The sequence below is a fragment of the Heptranchias perlo genome, chromosome 25 (genome assembly GCF_035084215.1).
Source record: "Heptranchias perlo isolate sHepPer1 chromosome 25, sHepPer1.hap1, whole genome shotgun sequence".
Taxonomy (NCBI): domain Eukaryota; kingdom Metazoa; phylum Chordata; class Chondrichthyes; order Hexanchiformes; family Hexanchidae; genus Heptranchias; species Heptranchias perlo.
Genome location: NC_090349.1, coordinates 45,946,595 through 45,959,335, shown reverse-complemented (window position 1 = coordinate 45,959,335; position 12,741 = coordinate 45,946,595). Strand labels below are relative to the sequence as shown.

Below are 12,741 nucleotides of genomic sequence, written 5' to 3'. Positions count from 1 at the left end.
GCCCCCAACATTTAATCTGTAGGCAGAATGAAATAAATATTCTGTTAAAGAGTTAAGAAGATTACATACTTACCTTATCTACTGAAAATACTTGCTAAACAACTGCTGAGTTAGCTCCAAACCTAACGTAATTCTGTAAGAGACTCAAAGAAATGGAGTGAAATTAGATAATTTTTATTGTGTGTTATATATATTCTATACATATATTAAAAATCTTGTGTGAGGCATGCACTGTTTGTCCACAAACCTTACTTCCTGCTGTCACAATTTCTGGTCATATTTTCCTTGTAAATTGCCATGTCAACATTTCCCATTCAATTTTCTCTAGTAACTGTCACACTGTAGTTGCAGTCTCTGGCCACTAGGTGATTCCATGGAGCAGGTTTCTCTTCCGACCTCTGTCACCATCTTGTGCGTTAAAAAGAAAGTGTATATTCATCAACATCATGGGAAATTTACTGGTATAATACTAAAAATTTACATGTCTGACCAAGTCTCATCTCTCTCAGTTCAGAAGTCACATTTCTTGTGTTGCAATTTCGGTCACACTTCTCTGTCACACAAGTATAGGCAAATTCTTGCAATTGATGACCTCGTGCAAATTTCTTCCAGCAATTACAAGGGAAAGAAAGCCAGTCATTTGGAATGTAGAGAAATCCCTCAGCAACACAAAATACTTATTAATACAATGTCTGTCTGTACTCTATAACTTCAAAAATAATCTTAACAATTACACTTTAAAGAAAATCAAAGCAACTTAGATATTTCATCCTGGGCTCTGACTGACAGGCTTGAGTGCAAACAATCTTAAAATGCTAGATCCTGAGCTGCATGCTGAAACTGACAAGTTTTTTTTTATTCGTTCACGGGATGTGGGCGTCGCTGGCAAGGCCGGCATTTATTGCCCATCCCTAATTGCCCTCGAGAAGGTGGTGGTGAGCCGCCTTCTTGAACCGCTGCAGTCCGTGTGGTGACGGTTCTCCCACAGTGCTGTTAGGAAGGGAGTTCCAGGATTTTGACCCAGCGACAATGAAGGAACGGTGATATATTTCCAAGTCGGGATGGTGTGTGACTTGAGGGGAACGTGCAGATGGTGTTGTTCCCATGTGCCTGCTGCTGTTGTCCTTCTAGGTGGTAGAGGTTGCGGGTTTGGGAGGTGCTGTTGAAGAAGCCTTGGCGAGTTGCTGCAGTGCATCCTGTGGATGGTACACACTGCAGCCACAGTGCGCCGGTGGTGAAGGGAGTGAATGTTTAGGGTGGTGGATGGGGTGCCAATCAAGCGGGCTGCTTTATCTTGGATGGTGTCGAGCTTCTTGAGTGTTGTTGGAGCTGCACTCATCCAAGCAAGTGGAGAGTATTCCATCACACTCCTGACTTGTGCCTTGTAGATGGTGGAAAGGCTTTGGGGAGTCAGGAGGTGAGTCACTCGCCGCAGAATACCCAGCCTCTGACCTGCTCTCGTAGCCACAGTATTTATATAGCTGGTCCAGTTCAGTTTCTGGTCAATGGTGACCCCCAGGATGTTGATGGTGGGGGATTCGGCGATGGTAATGCTGTTGAATGTCAAGGGGAGATGGTTAGACTCTCTCTTCTTGGAGATGGTCATTGCCTGGCACTTATCTGGCGCGAATGTTGCTTGCCACTTATGAGCCCAAGCCTGGATGTTGTCCAGGTCTTGCTGCATGCGGGCTCGGACTGCTTCATTATTTGAGGGGGTGCGAATGGAACTGAACACTGTGCAGTCATCAGCAAACATCCCCATTTCTGACCTTATGATGGAGGGAAGGTCATTGATGAAGCAGCTGAAGATGGTTGGGCCTAGGACACTGCCCTGAGGAACTCCTGCAGCAATGTCCTGGGGCTGAGATGATTGGCCTCCAACAACCACTACCATCTTCCTTTGTGCTAGGTATGACTCCAGCCACTGGAGAGTATTCCCTCTGATTCCCATTGACTTCAATGTTACTCAGGCTCCTTAGTGCCACACTCTGTCAAATGCTGCCTTGATGTCAAGGGCAGTCACTCTCACCTCACCTCTGGAATTCAGCTCTTTTGTCCATGTTTGGACCAAGGCTGTAATGAGGTCTGGAGCCCAGTGGTCCTGGCGGAACCCAAACTGAGCATCGGTGAGCAGGTTATTGGTGAGTAAGTGCCGCTTGATAGCACTGTCGACGACACCTTCCATCACTTTGCTGATGATTGAGAGTAGACTGATGGGGCGGTAATTGGCCGGATTGGATTTGTCCTGCTTTTTGTGGACAGGACATACTTGGGCAATTTTCCATATTGTCAGGTAGATGCCAGTGTTGTAGCTGTACTGGAACAGCTTGGCTAGAGGCGCAGCTAGTTCTGGAGCACAAGTCTTCAGCACTACAGCTGGGATGTTGTCGGGGCCCATAGCCTTTGCTGTATCCAGTGCACTCAGCCGTTTCTTGATATCACGTGGAGTGAATCGAATTGGCCGAAGACTGGCTTCCGTGATGGTGGTGATATCGGGAGGAGGCCGAGATGGATCATCCACTCGGCACTTCTGGCTGAAGATGGTTGCAAACGCTTCAGCTTTGTCTTTTGCACTCACGTGCTGGACTCCACCATCATTGAGGATGGGGATGTTTGCAGAGCCTCCTCCTCCTGTTAGTTGTTTAATTGTCCACCACCATTCACGACTGGATGTGGCAGGACTGCAGAGCTTTGATCTGAACCGTTGGTTGTGGAATCGCTTAGCTCTGTCTATAGCATGTTGCTTCCGCTGTTTAGCATGCATGTAGTCCTGAGTTGTAGCTTCACCAGGTTGGCACCTCATTTTTAGGTGTGCCTGGTGCTGCTCCTGGCATGCTCTTCTACACTCCTCATTGAAACAGGGTTGATCTCCTGGCTTGTTAGTAATGGTGGAGTGAGGAATATGCCGGGCCGTGAGGTTACAGATTGTGCTGGAATACAATTCTGCTGCTGTTGATGGCCCACAGCGCCTCATGGATGCCCAGTTTTGAGCTGTTAGATCTGTTCTGAATCTATCCCATTTAGCACGGTGGTAGTGCCACACAACACGTTGTATGGTCTCCTCAGTACGAAGACGGGACTTCATCTCCACGAGGACTGTGCGGGGGTTGCTCCTACCAATACTGTCGTGGACAGATGCATTTGCGACAGGTAGATTGGTGAGGACGAGGTCAAGTAAGTTTTTCCCTCGTGTTGGTTCGCTCACAACCTGCCGCAGGCCCAGTCTAGCAGCTATGTCCTTCAGGACTCGGCCAGTAGTGGTGCCACCGAGCCACTCTTGGTGATGGACATTGAAGTCCCCCACTCAGAGTACATTTTGTGCCCTTGCGACCCTCAGTGCTTCCTCCAAGTGGTGCTCAACATGGAGGAGGACTGATTCATCAGCTGAGGGAGGACAAAAAGGGGATGTGAGATTGCTTTGGCAGATCAGGCAAAGGTGAATCCAAAGAGCTTCTACAAATACATAAAGGGCAAAAGGGTAACGAGGAAGAGAGTAGGGCCTCTTAAGGATCAACAAGGTCATCTATGTGCGGAACCACAAGAAATGGGTGAGATCCTGAATGAATATTTCACATCGGTATTTACGGTTGAGAAAGGCATGGATGTTAGGGAACTTGGGGAAATAAATAGTGATGTCTTGAGGAGTGTACATATTACAGAGAGGGAGGTGCTGGAAGTCTTAACGCGCATCAAGGTAGATAAATCTCCGGGACCTGATGAAATGTATCCCAGGAGGTTAGGGAGGAAATTGCGGGTCCCCTAGCAGAGATATTTGAATCATCCACCGCTACAGGTGAGGTGCCTGAAGATTGGAGGGTAGCAAATGTTGTGCCTTTGTTTAAGAAGGGCGGCAGGGAAAAGCCTGGGAACTACAGACCAGTGAGCCTGACATCTGTAGTGGGTAAGTTGTTAGAGGGTATTCTGAGGGACAGGATCTACAGGCATTTGGAGAGGCAGGGACTAATTAGGAACAGTCAGCATGGTTTTGTGAGAGGAAAATCATGTCTCACGAATTTGATTGAGTTTTTTGAAGGGGTAACCAAGAAGATAGATGAGGGCTGTGCAGTAGACGTGGTCTACATGGACTTCAGCAAAGCATTTGACAAGGTACCGCATGGTAGGTTGTTACATAAGGTTAAATCTCATGGGATCCAAGGTGAGGTAGCCAATTGGATACAAAATTGGCTTGACGACAGAAGACAGAGGGTGGTTGTAGAGGGTTGTTTTTCAAACTGGATGCCTGTGTACAGCGGTGTGCCTCAGGGATCGGTGCTGGGTCCGCTGTTATTTGTTATTTATATTAATGATTTGGATGAGAATTTAGGAGGCATGGTTAGTAAGTTTGCAGATGACACCAAGATTGGTGGCATTGTGGACAGTGAAGAAGGTTATCTGGGATTGCAACGGGATCTTGATCAATTGGGCCAGTGGGCCGATGAATGGCAGATGGAGTTTAATTTAGATAAATGTGAGGTGATGCATTTTGGTAGATCGAATCGGGCCAGGACCTACTCCGTAAATGGTAGGGCGTTGGGGAGAGTTATAGAACAAAGAGATCTAGGAGTACAGATTCATAGCTCCTTGAAAGTGGAGTCACAGGTGGATAGGGTGGTGAAGAAGGCATTCGGCATGCTTGGTTTCATTGGTCAGAACATTGAATGCAGGAGTTGGGATGTCTTGTTGAAGTTGTACAGGGAATTGGTGAGGCCACACTTGGAGTACTGTGTACAGTTCTGGTCACCCTATTATAGAAAGGATATTATTAAACTAGAAAGAGTGCAGAAAAGATTTACTAGGATGCTACCGGGACTTGATGGTTTGACTTACAGGGAGAGGTTAGACAGACTGGGACTTTTTTCCCTGGAGAGTAGGAGGTTAAGGGGTGATCTTATAGAAGTCTATAAAATAATGAGGGGCATAGATAAGGTCGATAGTCAAAATATTTTCCCAAAGGTAGGGGAGTCTATAACGAGGGGGCATAGATTTAAGGTGAGAGGGGAGAGATACAAAAGGGTCCAGAGGGGCAATTTTTTCACTCAAAGGGTGGTGAGTGTCTGGAACGAGCTGCCAGAGGCAGTAGTAGAGGCGGGTACAATTTTGTCTTTTAAAAAGCATTTGGACAGTTACATGGGTAAGATGGGGTATAGAGGGATATGGGCCAAGTGCAGGCAATTGGGACTAGCTTAGTGGTATAAACTGGGCGACATGGACATGTTGGGCCGAAGGGCCTGCTTCCATGTTGTAACTTCTATGATTCTATGAGTAGGTGGTAATCAGCAGGAGGTTTCCTTGCCCATGTTTGACCTGATGCCATGAGATTTCATGGGGTCCAGAGTCAATGTTGAGGACTCCCAGGGCCACTCCCTCCTGACTGTATATCACTGTACCGCCACCTCTGGTGGGTCTGTCCTGCCGGTGGGACAGGACATACCCAGGGATGTTGGCTGAAAGGTATGATTCTGTGAGTATGGCTGTGTCAGGCTGTTGCTTGACTAGTCTGTGGGACAGCTCTCCCAATTTTGGCACAAGTCCCCAGATGTTAGTGAGGAGGACCGTGCAGGGTCGACTGGGCTTGGTTTGCCGTTGCCGTTGTCGTGTCCGGTGCCGGGTGGTCGGTCCGGTTTTATTCTTATTATGACTTTTCGTAGCGAGATTTTACAACTGAGTGGCTTGCTAGGCCATTTCAGAGGGCAATTAAGAATCAACCACATTGCTGTGGGTCTGGAGTCACATATAGGCCAGACCGGGTAAGGACGGCAGGTTTCCTTCCCTAAACGACATTAGTGAACCAGATGGGTTTTTACGACAATCCGGTAGTTTCATGGCCACCATTACTGATACTAGTATTTTAATTCCAGATTTTTATTTAATTAATTTAAATTTAATTAATTGAATTTAAATTCACCAGTTGCCACGGCGGGATTTGAACTCATGACTCTGGATTACTAGTCCAGTAACATAACCACTATGCTACCGTCCCCTCTAAATATTCAATCTCAAAGTTCCTTGACCAAACAACAATTAAACTCTGAATGATCTTTGAGCTTGTGTTTACTTTACATTAAATAGACTTGTGGTGGTAGCCCCACTTTAGGAGAATGATCAGTTCTCTATTACATGGTATACCACTTTGTCCTTGTATAGCAGTGCATCATCTAACTTACCATAGCAACACCATGAAAGATCAGCTAATAAATATATTTTAAAATATACAAAAGGAGCGATGCAGGTTAATAAGGCCATAATAAAAGCAAACGAAGCACTGGGCTTCATTTCTAGAGGGATAGAATTGAAAAGCTGACAAGTTATGGTAAACTCGTACAGAACCTTGGTTGGAGCGCACTTGGAGTACTGTACACTGTTCTGGTCTCCATGTTATAAAAAAAAGATATAGAGGCACTGGAGAAGGTACAAAAAAGATTTACAAGGATGATACTATAACTGGGAGATTATACCTATCAGCAAAGATTGAACAGGCTGGGGCTCTTTTCTCTAGAAAAGAGAAGGCTGAGGGGTGACCTGATAGAGGTCTTTAAGATTATGAAAGGGTTTGATAGGGTAGACGTAGAGAAGATGTTTCCACTTGTGGGGGAGACCAGAACTAGAGGTCATAAATATAAGATAGTCACTAATAAATCCAATAGGGAATTCCAGAGAAATTTCTTTACCCAGAGAGCGGTTAGAATGTGGAACTCGCTACCACAAGGAGCTGAGGAAAATAGCGTAGATGCATTTAAGGGGAAGCTGGATAAACACGAGGGAGAAAGGAATAGAAGGATATGTTGATAGGGTGAGATGAAGTAGGGAGGGAGGAAGCTCATGTGGAGCTTAAATAACAGCATGGACCAGTTGGGCCAAATGGCCTGTTTCTGTGCTGTACGTTCTATGTAATTCTATGTAACATACATAAACGCCAATACAAAAAGTATAAACCTTTCTCTTTATATTTTAATCAGAGACTGGAGAGAAAGGCACACAGCTGTCTGGCGGTCAGAAGCAAAGAGTGGCCATAGCTCGTGCATTGGTTCGTGACCCTCGGGTTTTACTACTGGATGAAGCTACAAGTGCACTGGATGCAGAGAGTGAATATAATGTAAGCAAACATGACATTGAGATATGCTATAAGACTAAAAGTATTTCCCATAAAATATAATCTAATTTACTTCCCCAAAATGAAAGTCATAGTGCTGTGGACTTTTAAGATTGTAGGTCAGTGTCGACATAGAATTCATGCAGCTAATATTCACTTTAGATACTATGCTGAAAGCAAGGGGAAGGGAAAGTCTTAGGAGAAACATACTGCCAACTTTTCATTGCTTGGGCACAACTTGGAGAAGTCCTAGCAGCAACTTTGGCAGGACATCATCCTCATATGAGCTATGTCCAAAGAGTAGTAGCAGGACCCTCCTCCCAGAGAATGGATTGCTGGAACTCCAAGATCATGAAATGACATCTAGGCCATGCAGTTTTGTGACTGATGGTGAGAAGTCTCTTTTTCTTTTATTCATTCTCAGGACTTGGGCATTGCTGGCGAGGCCAACATTTATTGCTCATCCCTAGTTGCCCTGAGAAGGTGGTGGTGGGTCTTCATCTTGAACCGCTGAGCAGTTTGATACCACTGAGTGACTTGCTAGGCACAAGAGTCACCCACGTTGGTGTGGGGATTGGGGTCGCGTATAGGCCAGACTGGGTAAGGACAGCAGGTTTCCTTCCCTAAGAAAGAAAAGAAAGAACTTGCATTTATATAGCACATTTCACAATCTCAGGACGTCCCAAAGCGCTTTACAGCCAATGAAGTACTTTTAAAGTGTAGTCACTGTTGTAACGTAGGAAACGCCAATTTGCGCACAGCAAGATCCCACAAACAACAATGTGATAATGACCAGATAATCTATTTTAGTGATGTTGGATGAGGGATAAATATTGGCCAGGAGACTGGGGAGAACTCCTCTGCTCTTCTTCGAATAGTGCCATGGGATCTTTTACATCCCCCTGAGAAGGCAGACGAGGCCTTGGTTTAACATTTCATTCAAAAGACGGCACCTCCGACAGTGCAGCACTCCCTCAGCACTTTACAGGGAGCGTCAGCCTAGATTATGTGCTCAAATCTTTACAACCTTCTGACTCAGAGGTGAGAGTGCTACCAAGGCTGACACCTTAAATAAACAAAGAGGGGGGAAAAAAGATTGGATAAGGCCTATTATTGGGAGCGGTTAGCTCGATCCACTATCAACCCATAAGACCATAAGAGACCATAAGAGATTGGAGCAGGAGTAGGCCATTTGGCTCCTCGAGCCTGCTCCGCCATTCGATGAGATTACGGCTGATCTGATTTTTACCTCAACTCCACTTTCCCGCCTTTTCCCCATATCCTTTGACTCCCTTGCTGATCAAAAATTTGTCTAACTCAGCCTTGAATGTATTCAATGACTCAGCCTCCACAGCTTTTTGGGGTAAAGAATTCCAAAGATTCACGACCCTCTGGGAGAAGAAATTCCTCCTCATTTCCGTCTTAAACGGGCGACCCCTTACTCTGAGACTATGCCCCCTAGTTTTAGATTCCCCCATGAGGGGTAACATCCTCTCAGCATCTACCCTATCGAGTCCCCTCAGAATCTTGTAAGTTCAGTAAGGTCTCCACTCATTCATCTAAACTCCAATGAGTATAGACCCAACCTGTTCAATCTTTCCTCATAAGACAACCCTTCCATACCCGGAATCAACCTAGTGAACCTTCTCTGAACTGCCTCCAATGCAAGTATGATGCCCGATGGCCACTGGACATTCGTCCAGACTCAGTACTTACTATCAAGCAGCATTGAAATCTAGGCCTAGCACGACATTTGAAGTAAATGAGCACTTTCCACCAGGGGGAGCCCCAATCTCTTAAAGGGAGGATGTCTTTTAAAGGCGGCCAATATCTGTTATTTGCTAAAAATAACAGTCTGTTGTCTGCATGAAGTTCAGACATAGCACACGTAAAACACAGATGCAGGTGCTGTCCCTATGTTTACAAACTGATGAGTTATGTTAAAACATTGAATAAAGGTTGTGCACTACTAAATCCCACATCCTCCAATCTGCATGCCAGACCTCACCAATCTGCTGATCTGAGTTGGTACAGGCCTGCGAGAGTGCATGTACCAAGGTTCTCTGCTGATGCACTAGAGGCCTTGGTGCAAGAGGTGGACAGAAGGAGGGGCATCCTATATCCGCGGAGGAGGGGTGGGGGGGAAAGAGGCCCTCCAGACATATGCCCAAAAGTCAACGAGAGGCAGTGGGTGACGAAGTCAATGCCAGGCACATAGCACCATGAACATGGATGCAGTGCAGGAAGAAGTTCAATGCTTTGACACGAGTGGTCAAGGTGAGTGAGGTCAACTGTCAAGTGGCGTCTCCTACCAACTGCACCACTGGCCACATCCACTGCTCCACACTCGACACCCCCATCACCCACATATCAACAAACGCTTTCAATCAGATGCTTCCTCTCACCCTTACATATTACCACTGTTGCAAGTCGCCCACCCACAACTCACAGGCCATATACAGTGGCAACTATTCAACCATGACAGGAACATCACCAAGACACACGTTCCGCTTTCTTGCAGGAGAAGGTGGCAGCAAGTGGCAGTGGCATTTAGCCCCTCCAGCCTGTTCTGCCATTCACTGATATAATGGTTGATCTGTGACCTAACTCCATATACCCGCCTTAGCCCCATATCCCTTAATACCTTTGGTTCACAGAAATCTATCAATCTCAGATTTAGAATTCACAATTGAGCTAGCATCAGCTGCCGTTTGCAGAAGAGCGTTCCAAATTTCTCCCACCCTTTGCGTGTAGAAGCTTTTCCTAACTTCACTCCTGCATGTCTTGTCTCTAAATGTTACGCTATGTCCCCGCGTCCTAGTATTCAAGTGTAGGAGACCTCCAAAAACAGTTACAAATGCATCAGCAGCCAGAAGCAATCATCCAGCCACTAACCTGTAAATCCTGCATGGTCTCTTTAAATAGTGCTGATGGGGGGTCCTCCAGGTACTCTAAGACATGTTCAGATCGTTGTGCACGCTGATTGTATCCATTTTCTCCCTACTTTACCTGCTGCCGGCGTTCGGTATTTGCACATGCGCTGGAAATGAGCGTGCGTAGCCAAGATGTCATCCTGGCTCTTCGGGAGGCTGCGAAGCGCTGAAACAACGGGCGCTACACGGCCCAATTTCTAGCCCATTAGCATCACTGGCCCCATAGGTGCAATATAACGGGCATTGGAAACCATGATGTGCACTGGTTTAAAGGGAAGGAAAGTCTGCGGGTGGAGGGAGTGTTTGTTGTTCCATTCAGTTCAAAGGAAGTCGTGACTTTGAACCAGTCCAACAGCCCAATCTGAAACTGACCAACTCTGGAAGCCTCAGTACTGGTTGGTCACTTTGCCCCCTCGGCCTTCCTGTGACGGAGCTCCACATCAGTTCTTGGGCTGATCCAAAGTTGTGGACCTTGTTGCATTGAATGGAGCCACATTGGGATCGTCTCAAAGCAGGGACATCACCAGAATAACCAAATGGCAAAGCGACATCTGACCACCTGGAGCTCAGAGAATGGACATTCTAAAGGTTTCTTTTGTCCCACTTTGGGTATTATTGTTTTTTCTTTTCCAGTCTGTGTATGGTTGCTGACTTTAAAATATATGAATCTCAGATTTGCATCACATAGAGTTGCATAGAGCCTACAGCACAGAAACAGGTCATTCGGCCCAACCGGTCTGTTTGTGCTACATGCGAGTCTTCTCCCACCCCTCTTCATTTAACCCTATCAGTATATCTTTCTATTCCTTTCTCCCTCGTGCGCATATCCAGCTTCCCCTTAAATGCATCTATGCTAGTCGCCTCAATTACTTCTTGTGGTAGCGAGTTCCACATTCTAACCACTCTCTGGTAAAGAAGTTTCTCCTGAATTTCCTATTTGATTTATTGGTGACTATTCTCCAGTGCGTCTATATTCTTTTTATAATATGGAGACCAGATCTGTTCTCAGTAATCCAAGTATGGTCTAACCAAGCTTCTACACAAGTTTAATATAACTTCTCTGCTTTTCAATTCTATCCCTCTAGAAATGAACCGCAGTGCTTGGTTTGCTTTTTTTATGGCCTTATTAACTTAAGTCGCTACTTTGTGATTTGTGTAGCTGTACCTCTAGATCTCTGCTCCTCTACCCAATTTAGACTCTTATTATCCAAGCAGTATGTGGCCTCATTCTTCCTACATTCCTCACACTTATCTATATTGAAATTAATTTGCCAAATGCACGCCCATCCTGTAAGTTTAATAATGTCTTATATTTTGTCGCAGTCCTCCTCAATATTTACTATACCCCCTAATTTGGTGTCATCCGCAAATTTTGAAATTGTACTTCCGATTCCAGAGTCCAAATCGTTTACGTAAATTGTGAACAACAGTGGTCCCAGCACCGATCCCTGTGGAACACCATTTCCCACCTTTTGCCAGTCTAAGCAGCTACCCTTAACCCCTACTCCCTGTTTTCTGTTCTGTAGCCAGCTTGCTATCGATTCTGCGGCAGCGTTTATCACGGCTTAAACTACTGAGCAGGTGCAGGTTCAAAAGGTGCTATTCAAAATCTGTTCAATATTTCAGGTCCACCAAGCACTGTGCAAGTTGAAGGATCACTGCACCATCCTCATAGTAGCACATCGTTTGAGCACTGTGGAAAAAGCACAAAACATAATCGTCATCGACAAGGGCACAGTGGTGGAACAAGGAACACATGAGGAATTGATGAGGAAAGGAAATCTGTACTTCAAGTTGGTGCAGCGGCAGATCCTTGGGCTGGAGACTGGGACTGGAGACTATTCACCTGCGCTGAATCATTCAGGCAAAACTGTTTCCGGGGGAGTATCAGCCCGAGGGCACAGGGACTCTGATGAAGAATTGGAATTCAGGGATAATCTATCAATAATGTGAGAGGAACAAACAATGGATCAATGGATTTGACGAAAGTCAGAGATGATCTTGGTTGGCAGATAACCGAAGTTAGTTCTATCCATTGGGAAGTAACACAGTGCCAGACAGTCACATGGCGTCAGACGGTCACAGGGAGCTGGGTGGTCACGCGGCGCGGACGGTCATGCAGCTCCCCACCCGAAGTCCTGTGCATGTTGGCTGGGGATTGGGTGTAAACACCTGTGGGAAAATCTTGGCCCTGAGAATAGAGAAAATTCTATTTTGATATAACCGTCCAGGAACTGACCTGGAGGAGCCTGGCACCCACAAGCAATGGACTGTACCTGTGTTGCTCCAAATGGATTGAAACAACAAAGCAACCCAATAAAATTAGAACCCATCCAGGGCAGATGCTTCTCATTGAATTGGCTGTCTGGGTCTGATTACTCCGAGCTGGCTGCAAGCATTCATCTGTCACAGAACAAAACGATTCTCAACATAAAGCCACCCAGACTGGGCTAGCTTTTAAATTCAGATTTACCCCGAAAACACATCAAATAAAGACACAAATGCATGTTTTTATCTCTCACAGTTCATCAGGTTATAATAAGATAGTGTTTTTCCTTCTTCTTGCACAACATTTTTCAAAGAGTTTTGGCCCATTTTAATTTTCTCGTCCCCAAAAGAAAGGGCAGCTGATGTGATTCAGCCTTTTTCCAGTGCTCTGAGACTTAGCTGATAAATGCTTCTTTGGCAGCACCTCCTAAACCCATGACCTCCACCACC

General features: G+C 45.7%; 1 protein-coding gene across 1 annotated transcript in view; it reads left to right on the top strand.

The window, feature by feature from the left end:
• Positions 1 to 12,380, top strand: part of abcb9 (ATP-binding cassette, sub-family B (MDR/TAP), member 9) — a 50,101-nt gene extending 37,721 nt beyond the window's left edge. The window contains exons 11-12 of the mRNA XM_068006339.1: positions 6,957 to 7,093; positions 11,650 to 12,380. Of these exons, the coding sequence (XP_067862440.1) occupies positions 6,957 to 7,093; positions 11,650 to 11,976 (464 nt within the window). The 3' untranslated portion in view covers positions 11,977 to 12,380. The remainder of the gene's footprint in view (positions 1 to 6,956; positions 7,094 to 11,649) is intronic.
• The last annotated feature ends 361 nt before the right edge of the window (positions 12,381 to 12,741 follow it).